Here is a 27,016-nt window from a genome sequence, read left to right as displayed (position 1 = left end):
TCTGCAGAAACAGCGGCTGCTCCACCACCCTGGCCCCAGCACCTAAAAATGGCAAATCTGCTGCTCTGAGCACGGCCCCTTTCCTGCTCATGTAAATCCTCCCCGCCGGGGACTTTCCCTGGGGGCTGCTTTTGAATGTGGTGCAGACGCTGGGGAGCCTGTGAGCCCCGGGGCCGTGGGCATCGTCTATCCTTGTGTTCCTGGGCATGGCATCCTCCTGTCCCTGGGCATCGTCTATTGTTGTGTCCCTGGGCATTGTCCATCTCTGTGTCCCTGGGCACTGTCTATCCTTGTGTCCCTGGGCATTGTCCACTGTCCTGTCCCTGGGCATTGCATCCTCCTGTCCCTGGGCATTTTCCCTCTCCTTGTCCCTGGGCATTGTCCGTTCTCCTGTCCCTGGGCATTGTCCACTGTCCTGTCCCTGGGCATTTTCCATCTCTGTGTCCCTAGGCTTCATCCACCCTCCTGTCCTTGGGCATTGTCCATCTCTGTGTCCCTGAGTATGGTCCATCCTCCTATCCCTGGGCACTGTCCCTCTCCATGTCCCTGGGCATTGTCCATCCTTGTGTCCCTGGGCATCGCATTCTCCTGTCCCTGGGCATTGTCTATCCTTGTGTCTCTGGGCATTGTCCATCCTTCTGTCTTTGAGTACTGTCCATCCTCCTGTCCCCAGGCATTGTCTATCTCTGTGTCCCTGGGTATTGTCCATCTCCGTGTCCCTCAGCATTGTCCACCCTCCTGACCCTGGGCATTATCTATCCTTGTGTCCCTGGACATTGCATCCTCTTGTCCCTGGGCATTCTCCCTCTTCTTGTCCCTGGGCTTCATCCACTCTCCTGTCCCTGGGCATTGTCCACTCCCTGTCCCTGGGATTCATCCATGCTCCTGTTCCTGGGCATTGTCCACCCTGGTGTCCCCTGCTGGCTCCCTGTGGTGCCAATATTCCTTGGGGGTGGCCAGGACTGGCTGTGCAGCAGAACTGTGGATGAGCCCATCTGCAAAGCAGGAGGTGCCAAACCTGGCTGAGCACAGGATGTGCCCAGGGAATGGGATTGGTGCTTCCTGGTCACATCTCTGGGGCGGGACAGGATGGGAGTGACCCCCAGGGCTCCCCCCCAGCTCCACAGATCCCCCCAGGGTGTTTGGCCCTGAAGGGGATGGGCAGGGATTGATGGTGGCCCAGAAGCCAAGAGCTGCAGCAGGAATGGGATAAGAATAGGGGATGTTTGTGGGGTTGGTTGTTGTGGGATGGGTCCCTCAGCTCCCATCCCTGTATCCCAGGGAGTCCAGAAATCTAAAATCAGAGAAGCGTGAGTCAATCCCAAAATCACTGTGGTTTGAAATGACCTTTAGGATCATCAGCTCAGCAGCACCACCATGATAACCACTAACCCCCCCATGTCCTCAAGTGCCACATCCACATTTTTTGAGCACTTCCAGGGGGAAGATGAGATGGGGAAATGGCCAAAACAAGGAGTCACTTGGGTCCCAGCCATGCCCACCCCTTCTCCACTTCCAAGATCCTTCTCCATGGGACCTTTGGCACAGCCAGGCCCAGGGAAGCTCAGCAGGGCCCCCGAGGTGAGCTCTGCTGCAGGAGCATTTCCCCCAGGCTCTGCCCCCCCGTTATTACTCGTTGGGTGAGCACTGAACTGTAACTCCAGTGAAAAACACCTCTGGGTACTTCTGCCAGTGCTGTTGGTCCCCAGGGCCTGGTGCCACTGCCCGGGGCCTCCCCAAACCTTCATCTTCTGCAGCCTGGCTGGGGTTTTTGCCAGTTCCGAGCATCTGATGGGTGCTGGGTACCAGCCCCAGCCTGACTTTGCATGCAAAGGGACAGGAAGCAAAAAATAAAATTTTCCAGAGAAAAACTGGCTCCATAAGGGCATGATGATGGAAGAGGTGCCTTCTCTTGGTTCTGTATACAGGGCAGTGCTGCCAAGTCTGGCACCCTGGTCTGGGTGGAAGAGCAGAGCCTGGCCCTGATATCCCAGGAGAGCAAAGAGGAAGGGATGCCCACATGCTTGGCAGGCACAGGAGGGGTTTTTATGGGGTTCTGGGGCTGCAGATGGAAGCTGGGCTGCTGGAGGTGCCTGGGAAAGCCCTGGGAGGTAAAAGCAGGAGTGGGGCACAAACTGAAGAGGGTTTGCAGTGACAGTGGCCAAATCTGTGCTGCCCAAGGCCTCCCTGGCACACTTGAAAGGCCCTGAGGGGCTCAGTCTCCCCTCGAGACCTCTGTGCTCACAGCAACCCTGATAGCGGTTGTAGGGGAACCTGGTGTCCCCACGGGGAGGGTCCCACATCCCCCACGCTTCCAAACCCTCCTCTGTCCTTGGCGGAGCCCACAGCAGCATCTCCTGTGGCTCCTGGGGATGGGATCATGAGCAGAAGCTCTGGGAGCTGGGCTGGAGGTCTCAGAGGACAGCCCTGGAGGTTCCTGTGCAGGATGAGACCCCCAGGTCCTGCTGAGGTTGGCTGAGCACAGGGAGTCAAGGGAAGGGGTGTTCACCCCTCCCAGCACAGGGGTGTTGGAGGGTGTTGCCTGTGAAACAAATCTAAGTTCACTCTCAATTCTTCTCCAAGGAAACCTAATGAAGGGAATTAAAGGCAATTTAAAGGGGGTACAGCTCCTTTAAAAAAGAATACAATATCTACGAGCAGATAAATATTGACTTCCCAATTATACTGTGGGTCCTCATCAATAAAGTGCGTTAAAGCTCTGCACTACAAAAATATATCCCCCCCTCAAGATGCCCCAACAAACTTGGTACCGTAATAAGAGATCATTTACAGTTGTTTATTGTAAGAAATGTACAAAGAAAAACGGCTTTAGCTCGCACAAACCCTGCTCTGGGGCATTTCCCCATCCCCGACGACACAAACGTAGAAGCAGCATCGATTGTGAACTGCGGGCCGGGCAGGGGCTGCCGTGCCAGGGATGCTTCCCATGGAAATGCTGGCCATGAAAAGTGGCTCAGCACCACTCCTGGCCAGCCTGGCCATGGGGCACCTGGGGTGGCAGTGCCCGAAGCAGCCCAGGAAGAGAAGAGAATCATCAGAGTACAAAAAAATCAGAGTTTTTGGCTACAGGAACAGCCTTGCTTGAACTGGAAGAGGTTTTGGTTCATGTTTGTTTTGATCTCAAGAGGGATTTTTCCCCTTTTGAAGGCAGAAGGTGGTCAGAGGTGAACTCGGGGCCTTTTGCCCATTTTTCACAGAATCACAGGATGGTTTGGGTTGAAAGGACCTCAAAGCTCATCCAATGCCACCCCTGCCATAGGCAGGGACACCTTCCACTGTCCTAGGCTGCTCCAAGCCCCGTCCAACCTGGCTTTGGACACTTCCAGGGCCCCAGGGCAGCCACAGCTGTGCCCAGTTGATTTTCCTTGATTTACTTTCATTTTTGCTCAGCTGTGTAAAGAACAGCAAATCCCTTTTCCCCCTGGGAAAACGCTCCTCTGCCTGGAGGTTTCCTGGTGAGGACCTGCCTGGCCCATCCAGAGCGTGCCACCAGGGCCTCTCTGCAGCCCCAGCCTGGGGAAGGATGCTCTGCCTGAGGATTTTGGGATTCACACCCCAATGGGAACTTTTATTCCATGCAGCCACTTGGGGCTTGGGTGGGATTTTGGGCACCCCTAAGGCAGCTCATGGAAAGGATTGTTCAAACATGTGCTCCAATCCCTGGGGGTACATCTCATTAATTAACACTAATGAAGAGGACATTTGGAATGCCAACCAAGAGCACTCCAGTGGGACAGTTCCTCTTGGAACAGGGCTAGGAAGAAAACCCTGGAGAGTTTTGTCCTGGGGACTGGGGATTCTTGGAGGATGTTTTCCAAATCCTATCTTTACCCATTGCTTTCCTGCCACAAAACGGGAGTGGAAATGGGAAAACAGAGTAAAAATACTGACTATAAATAGTGTTTACATTCGTCCTACAGAGATCTGAATGATTCCTGCTTTCAATGCATATTCAGAGACTTTGAAAACCTGATATTTAACCCTGAGAACAAATTTGCAGATGCTTTGCTTTGGCTTTGCAAACCAATCTTTAAGACATAATTGCACTTTCTCTTGTAAGTAACAAAAAATAATCATCAAGCTTATTCAGAGGTTCAAAAGAAAGGTGCTGCTTTAAGACTTTGGAGATTTTTGTTCACAAAACCTTTTTTTTTCCGTAATTATTCTTAATATTATTTCACTTGGCTCATCTTTACTGGTTGCTTGGCTGCACTCTGGAAGAATAAAATACAGGAAAATCTCTTAATTGTGAAATAACATTAATAAATAATTACTTTAAGTGAAAGGACAACCATACTCTTCTGTTCACGCCTGAAAACCATCGTTACCGTGATGAGATGATTTCAAAACTAACTTGTTTCTCTTTCACCGACAACAGATTTCACATTTGAGTTCTCATAAGAAAAAGAATTTAACTTTTTGCAAGTGCAGTGGGCTGTAAAACCCAGGATCAGGAGTAGATCCTGTTTTGAAATTCAAGGTGGTTGCTTGAAATGTCTGAAATTAGCTCAATATCTAAGATCTAGAGATCTGTGCATGGAAGAGCTTTGAACAGGAGATACAAATGAAGTCTCTTCAGGCTGGGCCAGAGGTGGAACCTCCTCGTGGTTACACCAGCGACTCTTTCACCACGTGTTCCTTACGCCAAACCTGTGCTTCCTCAGGAGCATCCTGGGGCGTCTCTGAGCTGGGAATGGGCTTGAGGCCCAGGGCAGGGGCTGTCTCCACATCTGTCCCAGAGTTCCCATAGATCTCCTGCATTTTGGTGGCGATCAGCCCTTCCTTCTCGGGCGCGTCCTCGCCCAGCGTGTCCTGGCTGTGCCTGTACATGTAGGAGGCCTGCTTGACCGAGCGCCGCAGGAGGTACCTCCGGAACGCCCTCTGGATCCTGATAGCACACACCTCCTCGTGCTTCCTCTTCAGGGTGGTGGTGATGGGCTCATAGGAAACCTTTGAGGGGTTGGCAGCCATGAACTTCTCCTCCATGGTGGCCTTCAGGGCATCCATCTCGCCCGAGTCTCCCAGCACTTCCTTAGTCAGGGCAAAGAGGATGTCTAGGCAGTGGATTTTGTCCCCAGCAACCATTGGTAGATCCATGGTGATGAGTTTGATCTTGTTGGGCTTGGGAACTCGGAGTGGCTCCTGCAAGGTGTCCACAAAGTCAGACAAGGTGCTGTAGGCGATGAACTGGGTGGCATCAGGGTCGAACTTCTCCCAGGTTTCATAAAACATTTCAAAATCGTCTTCGCAGAGGGGCTCGCTGCTCTCCTCCGTGGCCACGCTGAAGTTCTCCAGGATGATGGCAATGTACATGTTCACCACGATGAGGAAGGAGATGATGATGTAGCTGCAGAAGAAGAAGATGCCAATGGCGGGGTTCCCACAGTCTCCCTTCACCGAGCTCCCGGGGTTCTCCAGCTCGGGATCGCAGTCGGGGGGGCCGCTGTTGAGGATGGGGTTGAGGAGCCCATCCCACCCCGCTGATGTGGTGATCTGGAAGAGGCAGATGATGCTGTTCCCGAAGGTTTCGAAGTTGAAGATGTCATCGATCCCCGACTCCTTCTTGACGTAGGCGAAGTTGGACATGCCGAAGATGGAGTAGATGAACATGACGAGGAAGAGCAGGAGGCCGATGTTGAACAGGGCGGGCAGGGACATCATCAGCGCAAAGAGGAGCGTGCGGATGCCTTTGGCTCCTCGGATCAGCCGCAGTACACGGCCAATCCTCGCCAGCCGGATCACCCTGAAGAGTGTGGGGGACACAAAGTACTTCTCAATGATGTCTGAGAGGACGATACCTGTGGAGAGAGGAAGGGCAGATGAGTTTGATGTGCCACCAATGGGAGGTGAAGGGGAGATTCTTGGCTCCACCTGGGCAGACAGAGAGAGGTGAGGCCACCCCAATGGCTCCTCCAGTGACAGGGAAAACATTAAAAAATAACCTCTGAGCACAGACCAAAGGGTTAAACTCTGGCTGCTCTGTTTCAGAGAAAGAGAATACCAAGGGAAATAACAGCAAGGAGTGTGGCAGCAGCTCTCTGGCCACAGAGAGAAACAGACCTTTCCCAGGCATCGTTCTGGGGAAAGGCTGTGAGAAGATCAGAGAAAAGAATAAGAAACAATTCTTATCTTAACTTGCTGCACCTGGTATAGTGAACATGTAGAAGGCGTTATGGAGATTTGTTTACCAAAGGGTGGTTCCTAAACTAGCCAATGGTGATGTTGTTTGAATTAGAGGACCAATTATGTCCAACTGTATCGTAACTATCTATAAGAACAATAGGTTTCTTAATAAAGATTATTATTAATCAACTTTCTGGGCATAATAGAGTCTATACTAATTATTATCCAGATGGGGGCCCATTACAATGATAAAGGAGGAGCAGAGATCCCCAGCCCCTCTGCCAGCCTGGAATGGCCTCACATCTGTCATGCCCCAGGGTCCTGCTGGCTTGGCCATGCTCAGAGGATGGGTACAAGCAGAGTCCAGTGACAGCCCGGTGGGTGTGGACTGGTGAGACCACTTCCACCCATCACTGTCCTGTGGGATCCCTGAGGGACTGGTGGGAGCAGCAGGACTCACCTAGGATGGAGAGGATAACCACCACGAAGTCAAAGATGTTCCAGCCCACAGTGAAGAAGTAGTGGCGCAGGGCGAACATCTTGAGCACGCACTCGCCGGTGAAGATGACGATGAAGACCAGGTTTATCTTGTAGAGGACAGAGGTTTTGAGCTCGCTCTGGTCATCTGTTTCCACCATCATGGTCACCATGTTCAGACAGATCAGGATCATGATGGTGATGTCAAACACTTGCTTGGTAACGAAGTCAAACACCTTCCCTTGGATTTTGTTCTGCAGTGAGGGACACAAGGGCGACGATGGAGCACCAGAGAAGAGGTGGGAACACAGGACAGACACAGCAAAACAAAAACACAGCAGAAAGAGAAGGAACCGTATTTACAGGTGTGGGAAACCTCAGGGCTGTGGCCAGCATGGCTCTCACAGCCCCCAAAGTTATGGGGGGAGGATTCCCAGCACCTCTCAGGATGGAGCACATCTGGGAACGCCACAGCCAGGAGGAGTGGGCACAGGGCACAGCCACTTGCTAATGACACCCACAGCTAATAGGGCACAAATTAACACGTGGGAAGGACCTCCCTTGTGCAGGGCTGCAAAACCCAAATCACAACTGAAAATGTTTTGGCTGGACCAGGGTCCCTTCTGGGGCATTGAAAGCTGAGCTTTCCCTGAGAGGAGAGAGAGGCAGAGAGGAGCTGAGAGGCAAACCAGGAAAAAAACCCAAATTCCTGCAAAAGAAACCCCATCACTGCCCTTGCCAGCAGACCAAGGGGTAAAGGGCAGGCCCAAAGGAGGTGGCATGATGTCAGCCTCTTCTGAAGCCCCAGCTCTTGGCCAGGTCCTGTCAGAAGAACAACAATGGGGTAAATGGTCTTCCCTGGACCCTTTTTGTTCCCTTGGGGATAGCTGGTGGCTTGAAGTGTTCCCTGTGTGCTGCACTCCAGGAGGATGAGCCCAACGTACCGCTGGCCTGGGGATGGGCTTCTGGGGTTTCTTGGAGCCCAGCTTCTTCATGGCATTGTAGTATTTCTTCTGCTCTTCCGTCATGAAGATGTCTTTGCCTCCAAATTATAAAGGGAATCACCACTGTTAGTCTTGGGAATTCTCTTACCACCAAGTGTGTCTGACCATGTCCCTCCCCACCAAGTGTCTCCAGCCCGAGATCCTGCTGGGAGCAAGGCATCCTCTTTGTGTCCTGCAGTGCCTGCTCAGCACCACCAGTGTGCTTGGCCCTGCCCACCCTCCTCCCCTGCTCCGGGCTGGCAGTCCTGAGCTACTGGCTTGGAAGGAGAAGGTGAGTCTCAACCTCGTGCATGGGAAAATGATCCCAGGGTGGGAAAAGAATATGAAAGTGATGGCCCAAGTAAGAGAATACACAGCCTCCCTCTGCTTCCTCCCTCTGCACCCATAAATGAAGTCCTCTGTGACTGCTGTGACCAGGACACAAAGCTCCATGTGCTGTTTGCCCAGTGCAGGAAGCAACTAATGGATAAGAATTCTGGGATCCATCCCAGTCCTGGGCATAGTGGCCCTGGTCCCATCACCCTGCTGCTGTGTTGGCCCCCTGCAACCCAGAGCAGCCCCTCAGGAGCCAGGAAATACTCATCTTTTTCTTCTGCTGGTTAAAGTTGTCGATGATGACACCGATGAAGAGGTTCAGGGTGAAGAAGGCCCCGAAGATGATGAAGATGACGAAGTAGATGTACATGTAGAGGTTGATCTCATACTGTGGCTGCTCTTCAATCTGGACAGGAGAGACGGGAAATGTGAGGCTGACCTTGTCCCAGAAATGTGTCCCCAAGCCCCCAGACAGGGGTTTGTGGTGTTTGGACAGAGCCAGGGCATGGCTGCTCCAAAACTTTTGTGTGTTTCCAATGGGAGCAGCCACAGGAAGGGACATCGCTGTGACACTGACTGAGGGACAAGGACATGCTGCCCCCTGACCCCGCAGCATGGGCTGGGGAATGGGAAAGGATGTCCTTAGCAGTGATATTAATGAGCAGATGAGTTTCTTCCCTATAATCAGCATTCCAAGGGCTGAAATATATCTGAGAGGGGAAAGGAAAAGTGGATTAATCTGTCAAACCAGCACAGCTGGGTGACTGGCTTGACATCCCTGGACAATGCTTCTCATCCCAAGGAGCATCCCTTAATCCTGCTCTGTGTTTAACCAGAGACACCCCAAGCTGACCCCATTGGCTTCCCCCATTTTTGATGGAAGCACTTGGCAGAACAGGGAGGATTTTCTCCCAAACCAGCTTTGCCCCAGGTGGGGCAGAGGCCTGAGGGATTTTCCGAGGGTGATGAAAGGGTGCTAAAAAGGGCAATGAAAATCACCCCTTCAGGCCTGTAGGTGTGTGGGGTGACCCCCAGTGTCATTGGAGAACAGTAGGAAACCCCTTCTGCTGTGGGGACACTTTTGGGGGTGGATCACAGTAGGAACAGCCTTTGCACATCACTCTTCAAACACTTGGGGTTTTTTAATAACTCTTTGAACCCCATGGCTGAATGCTGGCTGCTCTGTTCTCATAACCCACTGATTGCTCAAGGCAAGCCAGGTACTTTCAGGATGGGATGAGCTTTCCCAGCTGGAGGGGTCCCAGAGGACATCATGTCACAGCAGGCAGAAGGATGAACCCTCCAGGCTGGAACAGTGGGGACAGAACAGGGATTTTGGCCCCTGGAACTGAAGCTGAGTGGAGCAGACAGCCCCAGCAGTGGGGTGGGAGCCCAGTGTGGGGCCAGGCTGCAGGTGACAATGACAGGGGTGGCACAAGGACACGTGGCTGCCCTCTTTGAGGCTGTGCACCTCAGCCAGGGGGATGCTGTGGCTGCCCAGGTGTCCAAGGCTGGGTTGGACAGAGCCTGGAGCACCCTGGGATAGTGAAAGGTGTCCCTGCCCATGGCAGGGGGAGGCACTGGGTGGGCTTTAGGGTCACTTTCAACACAAACCATGCTGGGATTCCATGATCTGATACATTTTGGGGGGTTCTCCACCCTGTAGCCTTCATGTCCTGGCAGAAGTCATGGGTGGGATGCAGCACTAAAAGGCAGAGCCAGAGGTGATGCTGTAGCCAAGGATCCATCCCAGCCTCAGCTCTGGGCTCCTGTTCCCAGTGCGCCAAGGGGAATCCAGCCCTGGAGCCAGCCCTGTGTGTCCCTCACCTCACGGGAGTCCACAGCTGCATACATGATGTCCATCCAGCCTTTGAAGGTTGCCTGTGGGAACAGGAATGGTCAGACTTGGAGTCTTTTCCAACACAAAGGATTCTGTGGCAGTGGAGAATGTATTTTCTGGGAGTTGTCTGTGGCTGGGAAGAAAGGGAAGGTGATGGGGGCATGTCTGGGGTTCTGAGCACTCTGTGGGAATGGCAGGAGAGGAACAAGGGTTGAATCCACAAGAAAAATGTCCCAGAAATATGGAAATTCCCAGGTGAATATGCATGGACCATTCTGGGGCTGAGGCTACCGTTGACTTTCCAAAACACCACTGCAAACAAGGCAGGGAACAGAAGCAATTGACTCTTTTCTCCTTTCTGCTCCCTTCAAAGTCATTTTCCCAAAGGCAGAGCTGTGCCAGGGCCAGCTGCCTCCTTTCCAGTCCCAAACTGTGCCACTTCCATAGCCCTGATTTCCACATCCTGCCTCTGCTTCTGCTGAATTCCCATCCCAGCAGGGTGGGGGCACCTCATCAAGTCTTTTACAGGGTCTCCACTGCATCTCTTACAGCCTTTGGCTGCTGATTTGTTAAACAAAAGGTCTGCACATTTTGTTTCCTGAATCTGATGGAACAACAAGGCTGAAGAGGAAGCTGAATTTAGAAGCAGAGTCATCAGCTGGGGTTGTTTTCCGATTCTGCAGCCACCAGTTCCCCTGGATCTGATGGGAGTAGCCCCAGTCTGCCCAATAATGCAGCCCACATCTATATTTTTATCAAAGCTGTGGGGAGCAGTTCCCCTTTGCTGCCTGGCCCAGCTGTGGGGAGTTCAGTGGAACCCCAGGGGACTTGTGTGTCCTTTTTCCAGTCGTCACCCACCCCACGCACAGCCTCACAACCCACAGCTGGAGCAGAGTGAACTTTCCAAAGGGCTGCAGGGGTCCCACAGAGCCTCCCCTCCTGACTCCTGCACCCCGTGCTGGGCAGGGGCTGCTCTGCAGTGCCAGCCTTGGTGTTGCAAATGGGTGCAGCAGCTCCCTGGTGAAACCTTTCCCTTCCATAATCTACCCTGTCCCTTTTCCTCCTTGCTAGGAGTTTCCCTCCTTTCCTAAGGGGCTTTTTGATGTTAAAAACCACCCTGTGCTGGGCAGAGGCTGCTCTGCAGTGCCAGCCTTGGTGCTGCTGCACCCATCTGCAGCAGCTCCCTGGTGAAACCTTCCCCACCTTCTACCTCATCCCTTTTCCTCTAGGCTAGGAGTTTCCCTCCTTTCCTAAGGTTTTTTCGGGTGTTAAAAAGCTTTGAAGCCAAGAAGCAGCTAAGAAACCCCATCCCACCACCCTTCTCCACACATCCTGGATGGTGACACCCCATGTCGTGACGTACCACCTGCAGCAGGGACAGGTATCCCAGGCCCACATTGTCGAAGTTGACCTTGACATTGACCCATCTGACCTCGTTGGTGTAGAGCAGGGCCATGCAGTCGCTCTTGTTGTTGACCACATTGATCTCGAAGAGCTCCCCAGTGGTGGTGTTGACACACCTGTAGTACTTCCCTGCAAACAGGTTCACCCCCATGATGCTGAAGATCAGCCAGAAGATGAGGCAGACCAGCAGGACATTCATGATGGAGGGGATGGCACCCACCAGGGCGTTCACCACCACCTGCAAGGACAGAAAAGACCTTGGGGGCCCTGGATGGGACCTTCATGTGTCCCCATGCCCAATCTCGCCCTCCCCAGCAGCACTGGGTGAGGTCAGACTGGACCAAAGGTACCTTAGCATTGATCCCACCAGTCTGGAGCCCCTGAAAACCATCCATGATGCGGAGGATTGCTGAGGGCTCTCATGTCCCTGCCAGGGCCAGCAGCACATGGGGCACACTCACCCTCATGCCCTCGAAGCGGGACAGAGCACGCAGGGGTCGCAGAGCCCTCAGTGTCCGCAGGGATTTGATGGCTCCCAACTCGGAGTATCCCAGCCAGTTTGCTGTCAGGCTGACCAGGGACACCTGGAAGGAGCAGCCCAAGTGATCAGCAGCAACTCAGGTGCAAACACAGCTGCAGCTCCTGCCCTTCCCTCTCTCCCCAGTCCCTCAGGTTGGTGATCATCCTCTAGCCCTGGGACAGAGACATTGAGTCCTTGGGGTTCCTGGTGACCAGACACCTCAAGGGTCACAGAATCCCAAAATGATTTGGGTTGGAAGGGACCTTAAAGCCCATCCAGTGTCACCCCTGCCATGGACAAGGACACCTCCCACTATCCCAGGCTGCTTCAAGCCCTATCCAGCCTGGCCTTGGGCACTTCCAGGGATCCCGGGGCAGGATGATACCTCTTGAGTGTGAGTTGGAATTGATGTGAGGCACAGAAAGGACAGATTGCTCTGTCATGGACCATTTGGGAGACCCTGTGTCCCTTCACAGCTCTGCTGGGCTTGGTGGAACTGCAGGGCGTGTTCTTGGCTTGGGTGTAAGACACAATGGTTTGAAATGTTCCTGCAACCAATGAAGTGTTCCATCTTATGGGGGACCATTATTCCAAGTAATGCTATTAGCCCTCATTCCAGAGCCACCCTTCTATCCTCTAAAATACAATCTGGGTTCATTTACAGCAGCCCCTAACGCCCCAAGCCTCTTGGCCTGGCCCTGCCCATCACGTACATCCACGATGAGGAAATCCAGCCAGCACCAGGCATTGGTGAAGTACACCTTGAAGCCATAGGCCACCCACTTGAGCAGCATCTCGATGACAAAGATGTAGGAGAAGACCTTGTCTGCGTATTCCAGGATGGTGCGGATCACCTTGCGCTGCTCGATGTAGATGTCCTCGAAAGCCTGCAACGGGTATGGAGCTCTGTGACAGCCACATCCCTCTGTGGGACCCCGTGGAGCTCTGTGACAGCCACATCCTTCCACATGATCCCACAGGGCTCCATGACAGTGCCATCCTTCCACAGGACCCTACAGAGCTCAGTGACAGCCCCATCCTTCCGTGGGATCCCAGGGAGCTCTGTGACAGTCCCATCCTTCTGTGGGACCCCATGGAGCTCCATGACAGTCCCATCCTTCCATGGGACCCCAGGGAGCTCCATGACAGTCACATCCTTCTGTAGACCTGTGGCATCCCAGAGTACACCCTTGCTGGCATCTCCCTGCCTTCCTCTCCCATGGGCACACAGCCCAGAAGCTGTTGAATCATCCAGGGATGCAAACCTTGGAGCACTGTTGAGCTTTGCTTCTCATCCAGGTTCAGAGGAACAGGAGGTCCCCTGATCCCAGCCCTGCTTTCCAGGGCTCAGGAAGCTGGAGCCCAAGGAGGACTGGTCCATGAGGAGCTGATCCACCTGGGGTCCAGCTCCTGCTTGGCTTTGTGGGGTTGGCCCCAAGGCAAAGCTTCACTGAAGCCAAGGTCCAGCTGCATCCAGCTCCCAGGTGTCTCAGCTCAAAACCAGGACACCAACCCACACCTTGGGATGCTTTGGGAATTTTGAAAATGCCCTGACTGCCACACCCACGTGTTGAGTAAGCACTGGAGGTAGGGTTGTGGTGACCAGGTGCTGCACAGCTGGGGTAGCACAGCTTTCAATTCCTGCTCCAGCTACAACCTCAGACATCCCCAAACCACCTCAGAGCGAGCTGCAGACATGTAAAGTGTGTCTGAAAAGCCTCTCAGTCCCTCTGTTCTCCTTCCCTCTCTCTTCACCTCCAAACCTGCAGAGAAATTTCTATTTCCTGGGTTAAACCTAGCCCAAACACTCAACAAGCACCAGGCAAACACTGATAAGGAATTAGGTTGATTTAAGACATGTAAAGGGTATCTGAAAAGCCTCTCAGCCCCTCTGTTCTCCTTCCCTCTCTCTTCACCTCCAAACCTGCAGAGATATTTGTATTTCCTGGGTTAAATCCAGCCCAAACACTCAGAGAAGAGCACCAGGCAAACACTGATAATGAATTAGGTTGATTTAACAGAACACCAGGTTATGAGAGGGGGCACCAGGCACTGATGGAGGTGCTGGACACCAAAATAAAAGCCATGAACTCTTTGTCAAGCATCTCCTGACAGCTGGTGATGGTAAAATGAGGAACCACAGGAAGCTCCATAAATGGTTCAGATGGTTCATAGCTGGCATCAAGAGCAGCAGTGGGGGCTGTGGGCAGTGGATCCCCTCGAGCCATGGACCACAGCCTGTGGATGATGGTCCAGGAATGCTGTGGAGGGTGACCAGGGCTCCTGGAAGGTGTTAGATCTGAGCCAAATGGGGTTTGAAATCAAACATCTGCCCACAGCTGGATCATTTGGCACAGGAGATGCCCAGAGCCTGGGCTCTGTCCCCTCCTGTAGCAGTGTGCTCTCTGCTGACAGGGTGACAAAACTATCTTTTGTCTTCTTAAAAGGGAAGAAAGCTTAGAAGTTTTTTGTCTTCGATTAAGTGAAAAGACACCTCATAGGACTTGGGGGACTTCATTTCAAATTTAAGGATAGCTAATTGGACAGAAGCTAAGAAGTTTTGCTTAGGCAACTTAGCAGAAAAAGAAGTGAATAAAGAAACAAATGGCTTTTGTAAAGTGTTTTACTAGGAGCAAGAACGTCTGGCTTGGTTTTTCTGTTTGTTATTTTGCCTTTTATAAAACCTTTTTATTTCCAACACTGCAACAGAAGCCATTCTGCTGATTTTTATGCCTCGAAGGGTAGCTGAGCTATCTTGGGTGTGTTATTGGCCTCCAAAAGCTTATTAGACCTGTCTGGAAGAGGTAAATATAACAACCTCTGTTGGGGAAGATGAAACAGGAAAGCCTTATAAATATTATTGTCTGGCAAAAGATTTTGAGAATATGGAAACTATAAGTGAGATTGAAATGAAAGCAAGCTTTGAGATCCCTCAGTTACTGAACAACTGGAAAACAATGGTGTGGCCAGCTGAAGGTGATCCCCTTTTGATGGAACAACACCCTCTGCTTGCAGACAGGCCCAAGGGTCAGAGCAGACCCTACAGCTTGGCAGGAGGGGCCCAAAGAGGAGTTTTTAGGGTTTAAAATGTAACACAGTGTGGTAATGTAATGATTGTTATAGGCTGTATGTAAATGCTATAGGGTTTGTATCTTGTACTGGATTGGTTAGTGAGAATTAAAATATTCAGCACAGAAGAAGATTTATGGTATTGGAGCAGGAACTTCGCTCTCTCACCCTTTTACTCTCTCAGCCTCTCATCCTCTCTCCCCCTCTCTTCTCTCAGCCTGCTCTGAGCTGTGTTTGGCAGCTCCCAGTAGGGCCCTGCACCCAGGCCCTTTGCAATAAACCCCAAATTCCACAGCCTGGCTGCAGAGATCTCTCATCTCCGTCCATCCTGACCATCCTACCCCATCAATCCTACAACCCTCCCTGGGCTCCCCCAGGCTGGGAAGCTGCTGCAGAGCCCTCAGGGCAGGGGAAGGTGGCACCTACCAGAGCTCCACTGCTAAGGAGGATCATGAAGACGATGAAGGTCTCGAACCAGTCGTGCTCCACGATGCGGAAGCAGGTTTTCCTGAGGTTCCACCATATCTTCCCCTTCTCACTGGTGATGTCCACGTAGAGACAGGGGAACCTCTTCACACAGCCTGGGGACACAGGGCTGGGGTTATTCCTGGCCAGGGTGTTCTCACTGTTCCCAGTTTTATTGGCATTTTAAACCCTCCCTGGTGGAAGTTGGACCGGGATCTGTCACAGACATCTTTTATGAAAAATCCTTTCCTTACGATTTTTCCTCTTGAGAAGCTGGGAGGCCTCAGGAACAAAATGTAAACAATGGTTATCTGCTCCTGTTGAATGCAACAGGTGCATCTGTGATTGGTCTCATGTGGTTGTTTCTAATTAATGCCCAATCACAGTCAGCTGGCTTGGACAGAGAGTCTGAGCCACAAGCCTTTGTTATCCATTCTTTCTTTTTGTATTATTAGCCAGCCTTCTGATGAAATCCTTTCTTCTATTCTTTTAGCATAGTTTTAATATAATATATATCATAAAATAATAAATCAAGCATTCTGAAACATGGCGTCAGATCCTCATCTCTTCCCTCATCCTAAGACCCCTGAACACAGTCACAGGGATCCTGCTGGGTTTAGGTGAGGTGCACAAGGGGAGCTCCATGGGGATCATCTCTGGGGTGTTGCAGGAGGATTTGGGGCTGAGCTCAGAGAGCCTGGGGGTCCCTGAGCTGCAAGAACTGGTTGGCAGAGGCCCCTCCAGCCCCATTTTCCCCTCTCCACACCCATCTCCCATGCCCCCAGGGTCTCCAGCCCTGCTCTCACCTTCAGTGAAACACTCCTCAGGCTCATTGCTCTCCTCAGCCTCTTCTGCCACCTCCTCCTCCTCGGGTGCAGGGGGTTTGTAATCCACTGTGCTGCACACGGACGAGGCGTTGTCACTGCTCAGGGGGTTCTGCAGGGGGACAGCAGCTCAGGCCAGGCTCCTGGCCAGCTCCAGCCATGCTCCTCGTGCCCCAGAGAGCCTGGCAGGACTCCTGGGTGCTGGGACCCCCTCATTTGGAGGATGCTCCCATGGACACACAGCCCAGAAGTTGTTGAATCATCCAGGGATGCCAGTCTTGGAAGATTGTTGGTACCTGAGCTTTGTTTCTCATCCAGGTTCAGAGGAACAGAAGGTGCCCTGATCCCAGCCTTCCTCCCAGCACAGCAGCTCCATCTCCCATCAACCTGTGCCACCACCTCAGGCTGATTCTGATTTTCTCACCTCCTCCTCCTCTTTGTCCCTATCCAACCTTGCTCTGCCAACCCCCCTTTGGTGCAGAAACCCAGCAGCCTCTGCTCTCTCCTCCCTCTGGCTCAGCTCGTGCTGCAGGGCCCTCAGCCCGAGGATCACCCCAGTTCCAAACCTGCATCCCAAATGCCTCTCCCCAGCTCCAAACCTGCATCCCAAATGCCTCTCTCCAGCTCCAAATCTGCATCCCAAATGCCTCTCCCCGCTCCATCCTGCTCCCAGCTCAGCTTGGCTCCTTCCCAGACACCACTCAGCAAGGCCACAGGGTCTGATAACAAGGGACAACCTTGGCAAGCCCCTGGGACTCTTTTTCCTCTGGTTTTGTTTTTGGCTTTCTGAGAAGATCGTCGTGCAACACTTGAGGAAGGAGCAGATCCCCAGCCCTGCCTATCCTGCCTGGGAGCAGCAGGAACCAGAGGGTCCAGGATGGTATTTCCAGCACAGGAAGGTGTTGGCTTACATGGGAAGGAGATAATCCTTCCCTCAGGCTGCTCCTGCTTTTGGTAAATCCATAAAGGAGCTGCTCCATCCTCCAAAAACCAGGGAGGAGCCCCTGGGGTAAATTGAGGCACAGTCAGGGGCCACAGAGAAGATGTGGCTTTGACACACCTTAGAGATCCCCTTAGAGAGGGTCAGGCTGGGGACAAACCAGAGCAGCTGCCCTGGAGTTGTGGGGGAAGGGCCAAAAGGGCCTTGGATGGGTCACCGATCCCAGGAGATCTGTGGGTGGAGCTCAGGGCTGGTTCCACTGGGTGGGGACAAGGATAAAACCCATCCCTGGGGAATAGGGACAGGGATAAAACCCATCCCCGGGGGCTCCTGAGCCATCCCACACCTGAAACCAGCAGGTTTGGGGGGCAATTCCCATCCCACACCTGGAACCAGCAGGTTTGGGGGGCAATTTCCATCCCACCCCTGGAACCAACAGGTTCGGGGAGCAATTTTCATCCCACACCTGGCACAGCATCTCCAGCCTGCCTGGGGTTGTCTCACCCTGACTCAACTGACCCCAAAATCCACAGCCCTGAGAATCACAGAATTGTTCAGGTTGGAAAAGCCTTGTGAGACCATCGAGTCCAGCACTGCTGAGGCTGCAACTGTCCCCTGTCCCCAAGTGCCACATCCACAGGGCTTTTAAACCCCTCCAGGGATGGGGACTCCAAACCACCCTGGGCAGCTGTGCCTGGGCTGGACACCCCTTTCCGTGCAGGAATTTTCCCAATATCCAATTCAACCTGCCCTGGTCCAGCCTGAGGCCGTTCCCTCTGCTCCTGTCCCTGTCCCCTGGAGCACAGTCTGACCCCCAGGCTGTCCCCTCCTGGCAGGAGCTGTGCAGAGCCACAAGGGCCCCCTGAGCCTCCTTTGCTCCAGGCTGAGCTCCTTCCCAGCTCCCTCAGCCCCACTGACAGAGCCAGGAGCATCTCAGGACACCAGCAGGGTGGGAGCCCCATGGGAGGAGCCCCTGGAAGAGCCCTGAGCGCTGCACGGATTCTGCGGAGCCACACGGTGGGAGCCAGAGGATGCATTAAAAACAGGCAGGGGGGAATGATGGGCTGCGATTTACCGTAAAATCACAAATTTGAGAGTCACAAAGACCGTGTAATTCCAATCTCCTGCCATGGCAGGGACACCTCCCACTGTCCCAGGTGGCTGCAAGCCCCAATGTCCAGGCTGGCAGCTCCTCCCTGCTCTGAGCTGCCAAGAGAAACCAGCTGCGATTGTAGCTGCGATGATCCTGTCCCTGCCATTTCCCCGAAAAGGAGCTTTTCCTTGCACAGCAGCTGCTCTGGCGCTGGGGAGGATTTGCCGGGGCGGTTGCAGCTGCTGGGGTGGGAGCGGAGCAGGCGCTGCGCGGGGCTCTGGCTCCATCTGCAGCTGAGCCCGGCTGTGAACGCACCGAGCACCGGCCCCGGGACAGCACAAGGATCCCTCCCTTAGCGCCTGAGTGCTGGATTAAATCATTGTCATTTCACCTGGTGAACACGGGCTGGGAGAGCTGGGGGGGCTCATCTGGAGATGGGGAGTGGCTGGAACAGCTCAGAGCTCCTTGCAGGGCCCGAAGGGGCTCCAGGAGAGCTGAGAGGGACTGGGGACAAGGGATGGAGGGACAGGACCCAGGGAATGGCTCCCACTGCCAGAGGGCAGGGCTGGATGGGAGATTGGGAATTGGGTATTGTTCCCTGGCAGGGTGAGCAGACCCTGGCACAGAGTGCCCAGAGCAGCTGGGGCTGCCCCTGGATCCCTGGCAGTGCCCAAGGCAAGGTTGGATATTGGGGCTTGGAGCAGCCTGGAACAGGGGAAGGTGTGTCACTGACATCTTTTATGAAAAATCCTTTCCTTAGGATTTTTTTCTCCTGAGAAGCTGAGAAGCCTCAGGAACAAAATGTAAACAATGGTTATCTGCTGCTGTGGAATGCAACAGGCGCATCTGGGATTGGTCTCATGTGGTTGTTTCTAATTAATGCCCAATCACAGTCAGCTGACTCGGACTCTCTGAGTCACAAGACTTTGTTATCATTCTTTCTTTTTCTATTCTTAGCCAGCCTTCTGATGAAATCCTTTCTTCTATTCTTTTAGCATAGTTTTAGTATAATAAATATCATAAAATAATAAATCAAGCCTTCAGATCCTCATCTCTTCCCTCATCCTAAGACCCCTGTGAACACTGTCACAAAGGTGTCACTTCCATGGCAGGGCATTGGAATTATATGGTCTTTGAGACTCTCACCAACCCAAATAATCTACGATTTCATGCAGATTAAATTTCAGCCCATCACTCCCCCTGCCTGGGCAGGGCCTCTGTTTTTAATGCACCCTCTTGGCTCCCACCTGAGTCAGCTTTGGCTGAATTTAGGCACCAAACCCAGCAGCCCCGATGGGCTGAACTGGTATTTACTCGTTGAGAGGTGCTCTTTGCCTTTGCTGAGCCGAGAGTTTTCCCATGCAGTGTTTGGAGTGGGTACTCTCTGTGAGCACACCCCAAAGCCCAGAGCTGAGCCAGGATAGGTCCCATGGCTGCACCCCAAGGTTTTCCCACCTGCTGGAAAGCACTTTGGGGTGACAGGGAGCTGAGGTCCATGGGGACCCTGTGTGTCCCCTCCCATCATGGCCAGGCTGGCATTGGCATCACCTCTGCACTGCTTCTGTGGGACTGGGGTTGGGAAGGAAAAATATGGGGGGAAATGCCAACTCTCAGCCCTCCTGGTGGCAACTCTGAGGGAGATGAGAGCAGCAACTCCCCTGGTCCATTCCCTTAGCCAGCCCCACCTTTCCTGCTGCCCCTCTGCACCTCAAATGCTGAAATCTCCCTGTTGCCCCAGATAACACTAAATAATCATGGTTGTCCCCTCTCCTTGCCCCACGTTGTGCCAAGCTGGGTCCCTGTCACCGCGCTGAGCTGTGAGGAGCCTGCAGAGGGGAGGGAGGTGAGAGGCTCTGCAGTTTTGGGAGCCCTGCTTCATTTTCCAGCCTTTCCTGGGCTCCCTGTGCAGTCCCAGCCAGGTGCCTCCTGGGCCTGGCAGGGCTGGTTGGGATGGAGCTTTCCAGAGTTCCTTCAGCTCCTGGAACACGTTTGCCATCCAGTCACGACAAATCCCTGCTCAGAGCTGTCCTATTGTGCAAGCAAAGTCCCTCCTCAGGCTGATGCGCCTGCTCCGGTCCCCCTCAGCACCTCCAGCTGCCCCCTGTGTCCCCAGGACTTCGGTGTGAGCAGTAATTTCTCACCACACCCTCACCCTTTTGTGTCCACTTGGGTCTTCCCAAGTTTCTTGTCCCCCAGTGGACCCCAGCAGTGCCCTGGAGACCAGGCTCAGCTGTCTCAGCTTTGGATCCCCCACCCCTGGCTTCATGTTCACCCCTGCTAAGCTCCTCCATCTGGTCTGGGCCCCCAGGATGAGGCATTAGCAGTGGATCCAATGATAGTGCCATCAGCAGATTTCCTGGCATCGGGTTCCTCTGGGACATCTTTAACCCCAAACAGGGCGCTCCAACCCTTGCACTGCCCTGTGCTGCCCCTGTGGGGCCCTCTGGCATCAGCAATGACCCCACAGCCTGACCCAAACCAGCCAAAACCCTGCTTGGACCCTCCTCTCTCCTCCAGCTGGGAAGTGCCAGCTTGGAAAACACCAAGTTTGGCCCATGCCATGCTCTGTGGGAAAGCTGAAAGTGACCCAAACCAACATCACTCTTTGGGCAGCACAGCAAGAACGGGCCAGCCCCAGTTTTGGGGTGAAACCCTTCCCTTCCACCCCCTCGCTGACCTTGCTGGTGTCCTCAGTGTCAGACTGGGTACTGGTCTCCTCGTAGAGGTCAGACTCCTCGGAGGCAATGGGGACCTGCACCGTCAGGCTGGGGTTGTTGATGAAGTTCATGTGCTCCAGCTCGTCCATGAAGATGTGCTCCTTGCCCGTGATGCCGTCCAGGTACCCCGACTTGGGCTCCAGGGCCGTGTCCAGGTGGTTGAGCGCGGGGTTGTCCCTCTTGCTGGGCTCCTGCTCCTCCTCGGGTGCCACCTTCTTGCCCTTGCAGAGGCGGCGCAGCAGCGCCAGCAGTGCGGCCTTGCCCAGGGCGATGCCACGCGTGATGCGGCCGATGGCGATCTGCAGGTTGTTCATCTCCCCGTCATCGTCTGATGCTGCCAGGCTGTCGGCGCTGAAGGAGCTCAGCAGCAGAGCCAGAAACAGGTTTAGCACCTGGGGGGACAAAGCAAATGCCAGACCTGAGCTCCAGTGGGTGCTGAGCCTCAGGGTTTCCCTCTGCAGCTGCATAGATCTGAGGCATTCACATTGTCTGGAAAAATCCCTTCACCCAGTGAGATGGTGTTCACAGCGGTTCTTGGATGAGGGAAGAGATGAAGATCTGACTCCATGTTTCAGAAGGCTGATTTATTATTTTATTATATATATTACATTAAAACTATACTAAAAGAATAGAAGAAAGGATTTCATCAGAAGGCTGGCTTAGAATAGAATATCAAAGAATGATAACAAAGGTTTGTGGCTCGGACAGAGTCCAGCCAGTTGACTGTGATTGGCCATTAATTAGAAACATCCAACATGAGCCAATCAAAGATCCACCCGTTGCATTCCACAGCAGCAGATAATCAATGTTTACATTTTGTTTCTGAGGTCTCTCAGCTTCTCAGGAGGAAAAATCCTAAGGAAAGGATTTTTCAGAAAAGATGTCTGTGATAGCCCAAGTTTTTTCTCCTGGGAAGCTGAGAAGCCTCAGAGAAAAGGAAAACAATTCTTATCTCATTTGCTTCTCCTGTATTTTCCTCCTTTGGGATGTGTTTGGAGATTGTTTACCCACAGGTGTTTGTTTCATTGGATTCTGCTGTGAGTTGTTTTCACTCTTTGGCCAATCAGGGCCAAGTTGTGTCCGAACTCTGGAGAGAGTCACGAGTTTTTTTCATTATTATTTTTTAGCCTTCTCTAAGTTTCCTTTCTGTATTCTTTAGTATAGTATAGTATAGTATAGTATAGTATAGTATAGTATAGTATAGTATAGTATAGCATTCTTTAATATAATATAGTATCTTAAAATAATAAATTAGCCTTCTGAGAACATGGAGTCAGATTCATCATTCCTTCTTTCCTTCATCTGGGGGTGACTCAAATACAATAGGGATCGCTGGTGGCTGTGGAGGAACTCCCTTCACTGAGCACCTCGTGGGCTCTGCCCTGCCCTCACCAGCTCTGGGGGCTGCAGAGGTGCCAGTCCCAGTTCCTGAAGGGCATGGACATGCTCCTTCTCAAACCCCCTGGGCTCTGATGCCTTCCACCTCACCCTGGGCTCCCACGGTCCTGCTGATCCCGCCATAAGTGATGCCAGTCATGGTTTCAGCTCCTCTCAAGCTCTGCTGTGGATCTGTGAGTGTGTCCCTTCCTTGGGTCTCTCAGAGCTCCAGGAATCCCATGGGGGACTCCCCAAGCCTCTGCTGCTTCTCCCCATCACCCCCAGGGATGCAACTCAGCTCTTGTGGCTGCCCCTGGATCCCTGGAAGGGTCCAAAGCCAGGCTGGATGGGGCTTGGAGCAGCCTGGGATGGTGGAAGGTGTCCCTGGCCAAGTCACAGGGTGGGGCTGAGTGCTCTTCAATGTCCCTTCCAACCCAAACCAGTCTGGGATTCCACGGTTCTGTGATTATGTCCCTTCTCTTCCCCAGAATGAAACATCCTGCTTGTCCTCTCAGCTGCAGCTCTTCCTCTCCTCTTCCCTGGCTTTGGCAGCCCAGATTCCCAGCAAGCCCCAGCAATTCCCAGCAAGGATGAATGATGGACTCTGCTGAGGGTCTTCCACACCCCGGGGCCATGGAGGAGCCTGGATTGGCTGTGACCCCATCCCTGCTCTGCTCCATCAAAGCCGTATTTCACCCCAGCATGAGCCAGGAAATGCTCAGTGTAACTCCAGGCACGGGCTCGTGTGTTTCCCCTTCTACTTCACCATCCCAAAACGTGCTTGGAGCCCACCACAGCCTCTCCTGGCACAGCTGGGGCTGCTGCCTGCCAGGAGCAGGAGCGGAGGGGTGGGATGGGCACCCCGAGGGGCAGAGCAGGGACGGAGCCAGCCCACAGCTGTCGGTGTTTGTGCCGCGGTGCCAGCAGCGCATCTGAGACGGGAATTAGCTGCTATCCAAGGACACTGCTGCTTTCACATGGCTCATGCCATGTGCCTTAAAGCACGTCTTTAAATAAATCCCCGCGGGCCCAGCAGGCAATTACCCCATTAAGCACCAGTTACAGTTAATGGGCGCCGCTGGCTTTGTAGGACAGGACTCTGTTACCTTGTCACCCGACTGACTTCCTCCCTTTTCCCTGAATAACCCCAAAGGAAATGCTCAAAGTGTCATTAAGAGCAAAGGACAGGTCACCTTCTTCCTGCGTGAGAAACACACACCTCCCTGCATGGGGAGCCTTGGGAGCCTCTGGGACGGGCTCCAGGGCTCGGAAATACCTGAGGCACGGCCAGGAGAGCCTGGAAGGGAGGAGGAGGAGGAGGAGGAGGAGGAGCGCGGCCCTGGCCGTGTTTGTGCTCCGTGTGTCTCTGCTGGGCTGTAAATGGAGCCCTGCAGGAGCTGCAGAACTGCCCGGAGGGCTGGGGTGCACCTAGGGGAGGGGACACTGCCACCTCTGGGATGGGGACACCCAGACCTCTGGGAGGGGACACTTGTACCTCTGGAATAGGAACAATGGCACCTCTGGGAGTGGACAATTGCACATCTGGGAGGGAGACAATGGCACCTCTGGGAGGGGAACAATGGCAACTCTAGGATGGGGACAATGGCACCTCGGGGAGGTGGCACCTCTGGGATGGGACAGTGGCACCTCTGGGAGAGGACACCCACACCTCTGGGATGGGGACACTGGTACCTCGGGGAGGGGACAATGGCACCTCTGAGATGGGGACACTGGCACCTTGGGGAGGGCTGTCACTGACCCCACCAGCTGCAATTGTCCTGCCCCTGTTTCTTCCCCAGAGCAGTGCCCTGGAGAGGTGGGCAGACTGTGCTGCCCCAAAAATGAGCCGCAGAAGAGGGAAAGCTCCCAGAGCCCCTTTTGGGAGGGCTCTGCAGGGACTCCCAGCTGGGATTCCCAGTCCAGACTCCTGTACTCCCTGCAGATGGCTCTGGACAGGCTCCTGCTCCTTACGGGGGCCCCTGTGGGTGATTTTCAGCCTTACCATCCCCTGGGCAGGTGGCATCACCAGCCTCTGCTGGCTGGTGGGAGATGGGCACGGGGCTGCTCCCCTCTCTGCCCAGCACCTCCCTGGGGCTCTCCCTTCAAAGCCCCAAATCCCAGGGAAGCCAAGAGGCACCCAAATCCCAACTTTCTGCCCTCAAATTGGGACACTCCAAGCTGACCCGAGCCGGGGGCTGCTCTGGGCTTCTCCCCAGGCTCCTTTCAGAGCCTCCCTGGGGACAGGGGTCAGCGGCTCCCGGGGGCAGATAGTTTTTCAAAGCAAATTCCAAAGGGATTACACAACCGCGGCAAGTAATAGGAACGGGTCGGCGCTTCCCTCCCCTGCCCTGCTCCTCAAGAAGGGAGAGCAGGGCCCACGCAGGCTGCAAAACAAGCTGCAGAGCTGCCAGCGACGGGGTTACCAAGTTTAGAAAGGATTTCACGCTCGCCTGGAACTCGCAAACCTGCGGCTCAGGCAGCACAGGCAGCCGGGGGGAGTGGGGACGGGGGGTGTAGGGCGGGGGTGAGGGGAGCAGGGGGTCCCACAGACACAGGGAAGGAGGTTGGCCATCAGCAGATGCCACTTGGAGCACGGTGAGGGCTGGGGAGGTTGGGGATCTGCAGGAGCCTTTTGGGGGCAGTGCTTCCAAAGCACCTAGAGCAAAGGGTGGGATGGATGGATGATGGATGGATGGATGGATGGATGGATGGATGGATAGATGGATGGATGGAGCTCTGCCTCCATCCCTCATCAGGAGAATGGGAAACGGGACAGGAAAGCTGGAAAAGCCAAGTGGAGGACACAGGGCAGCTTGAAGCCGAGCTCTGTTTTATCCCAGAGTTGCTCCTGCTCTGCCTAAAGCCCATTTGTGTTTTCTGTGCCTCAGTTTCCCCCCATTTCCCAATCTGGTTTCAGCTGGGGGTCCCTCAGGAACATTTCCTCCCTCTGTCTCACACAGAGGTGACACAGCCCACCCGAAGGGCCTGGGGAGGGAGGAGAATCCTTGTGCTCCCCACAACTCCAACCAGACCCTGCCATGGGCACAGCCCTGAGCTGCACAGAGGCGTCCCCAGCCCAGCACCCCCGTGTCCCCAGCCCCAGGCTCACCACGAGGTTGCCGATGACCATGACCATCATGAAGACGATGAGGCACATGGTCTGGCCGGCCACCTCCATGCAGTCCCACATGGTCTCGATCCACTCCCCGCAGAGGATGCGGAAGACGATGAGGAAGGAGTGGAAGAAGTCATTCATGTGCCAGCGGGGCAGGGTGCAGTCCACAGAGATCTTGCACACGCACTCTATGTAGCTCTTGCCGAAGAGCTGCATCCCCACCACGGCAAAGATGAAGACGATGATGGCCAGGACCAGCGTCAGGTTGCCCAGGGCGCCCACGGAGTTGCCGATGATCTTGATGAGCATGTTGAGAGTGGGCCAGGACTTGGCCAGCTTGAAAACCCTCAGCTGTGGGGGGGGCAGAGAGATTCTGCTTAGCCAATACCAACTATGAACGAACCCACAGCCGAATCCTCCTACTTACACAAAGGCTTCAACCCCTTCTACCACTTATAGCCACCTGATGACTCCTAGTCAACCTAACAAACATGGCCCTTCCCCCAACAACAAACCTCATAGCAGAGCTAACCATTGTAATCACACTTTTCAACTGATCTGCCTTCACAATTATCCTAACAGGGGCTGCGATCCTACTTACTGCCTCATACGCCTTACACATACTAATAATAACACAATGAGGTACCCTCCCATCCCAGATCACATCAATCCAAAACTCCTCCACACGAGAACATCTCCTCATAGCCATGCACATAATTCCCATGATACTTCTAATCCTTAAACCTGAACTAATCTCTGGCATTTCAATATGCAAGTATAGTTTCAACCAAAATATTAGACCGTGACTCTAAAAATACAAGTTAGACCCTTCTTACCTGCCGAGGAGAGGTAAAACCAACAAGAACTGCTAAGTCTTGTATCTGAGAATAGAACCTCAGGCTCCTTGCTTTCAAAGGATAATATTAATCCAATGGTTTTAGGAGCCACTCATCTTGGTGCAAATCCAAGGCTGTGCCACTGCCATTGCACCCTCCTGGGGCTGTTTGACCAAGGCAGGAGGGGTTGAACCCACACTGTTGGAATTCAGGACATCCCTCTAGCTGTCCTGGATTGCCCGAACCCCTGCCAGAGGGCTCAGAGACCCTGGCACAGAGCTCAAGACACCTGTGACTTTGATTATGACCCATGGAAAAAATTTCCAACCTTACATGAGGATCTGCAAGCCATGAAAGTCCAAGTAGAATAATAATTAGTTTGTCATGGGGTGAAAAATAAATTTTTGGGGGTTTTTAGAATGGGGGTTCAGGAGGCAAGATGGAGGAATTATAATAATAATTAGTTTGTCACGGGGTGAAAAACAGATTTTTGACGTTTTTAGAATGGGGGCTCGGAGTCTCAAGATGGAGGAATTTGGGCGTGCCCTGTTCTTTTTCCTTCTTCTTCTTGGCCTCTGTATTCTGGGTGATGCTGGCAATTTTGGATTGGTTTAGAGTAGAAGCTCACTGTCTAACATAGGTGATAGGTAATGGGAAGTTATGGTAAATATTGTACATGTAGGTTTTAGTATAAAAAGATAACAGCAGTGTGCCTCTGTCTGACCTGCTGAACGGACCTCAGCAGGCCAGAGAAAGAATTTTATAGATAAGAAACAATAAACAACCCTGAGAATAAGATTAGAAGAGTTCTGACTTCTTCTTCACTGCCAGGCTGGGAAAAGAGACTTTCTAACGCATCACAGGGTCATTCTGACC

General features: G+C 53.3%; 1 protein-coding gene across 1 annotated transcript in view; it reads right to left on the bottom strand.

Moving 5' to 3' along the window:
* Positions 1-4,363: 4,363 nt before the first annotated feature.
* Positions 4,364-27,016, bottom strand: part of SCN4A (sodium voltage-gated channel alpha subunit 4) — a 39,780-nt gene continuing 17,127 nt past the window's right edge. Inside the window, exons 14-25 of the mRNA XM_064733353.1 lie at positions 25,299-25,655; positions 20,773-21,204; positions 16,045-16,174; positions 15,200-15,354; positions 12,418-12,591; positions 11,646-11,768; positions 11,144-11,422; positions 9,768-9,821; positions 8,211-8,346; positions 7,566-7,672; positions 6,605-6,875; positions 4,364-5,819 (exon numbers count right to left, since the gene is read on the bottom strand). Coding sequence (XP_064589423.1) covers positions 4,630-5,819; positions 6,605-6,875; positions 7,566-7,672; positions 8,211-8,346; positions 9,768-9,821; positions 11,144-11,422; positions 11,646-11,768; positions 12,418-12,591; positions 15,200-15,354; positions 16,045-16,174; positions 20,773-21,204; positions 25,299-25,655 — 3,408 coding nt within the window. The 3' untranslated portion in view covers positions 4,364-4,629. The remainder of the gene's footprint in view (positions 5,820-6,604; positions 6,876-7,565; positions 7,673-8,210; positions 8,347-9,767; positions 9,822-11,143; positions 11,423-11,645; positions 11,769-12,417; positions 12,592-15,199; positions 15,355-16,044; positions 16,175-20,772; positions 21,205-25,298; positions 25,656-27,016) is intronic.

The sequence above is a fragment of the Zonotrichia leucophrys genome, chromosome 27, assembly GCF_028769735.1.
Source record: "Zonotrichia leucophrys gambelii isolate GWCS_2022_RI chromosome 27, RI_Zleu_2.0, whole genome shotgun sequence".
Taxonomy (NCBI): domain Eukaryota; kingdom Metazoa; phylum Chordata; class Aves; order Passeriformes; family Passerellidae; genus Zonotrichia; species Zonotrichia leucophrys.
The sequence above is the reverse complement of the archived record's forward strand: the minus strand, read 5'-3'. Positions and strand labels throughout refer to the sequence as shown.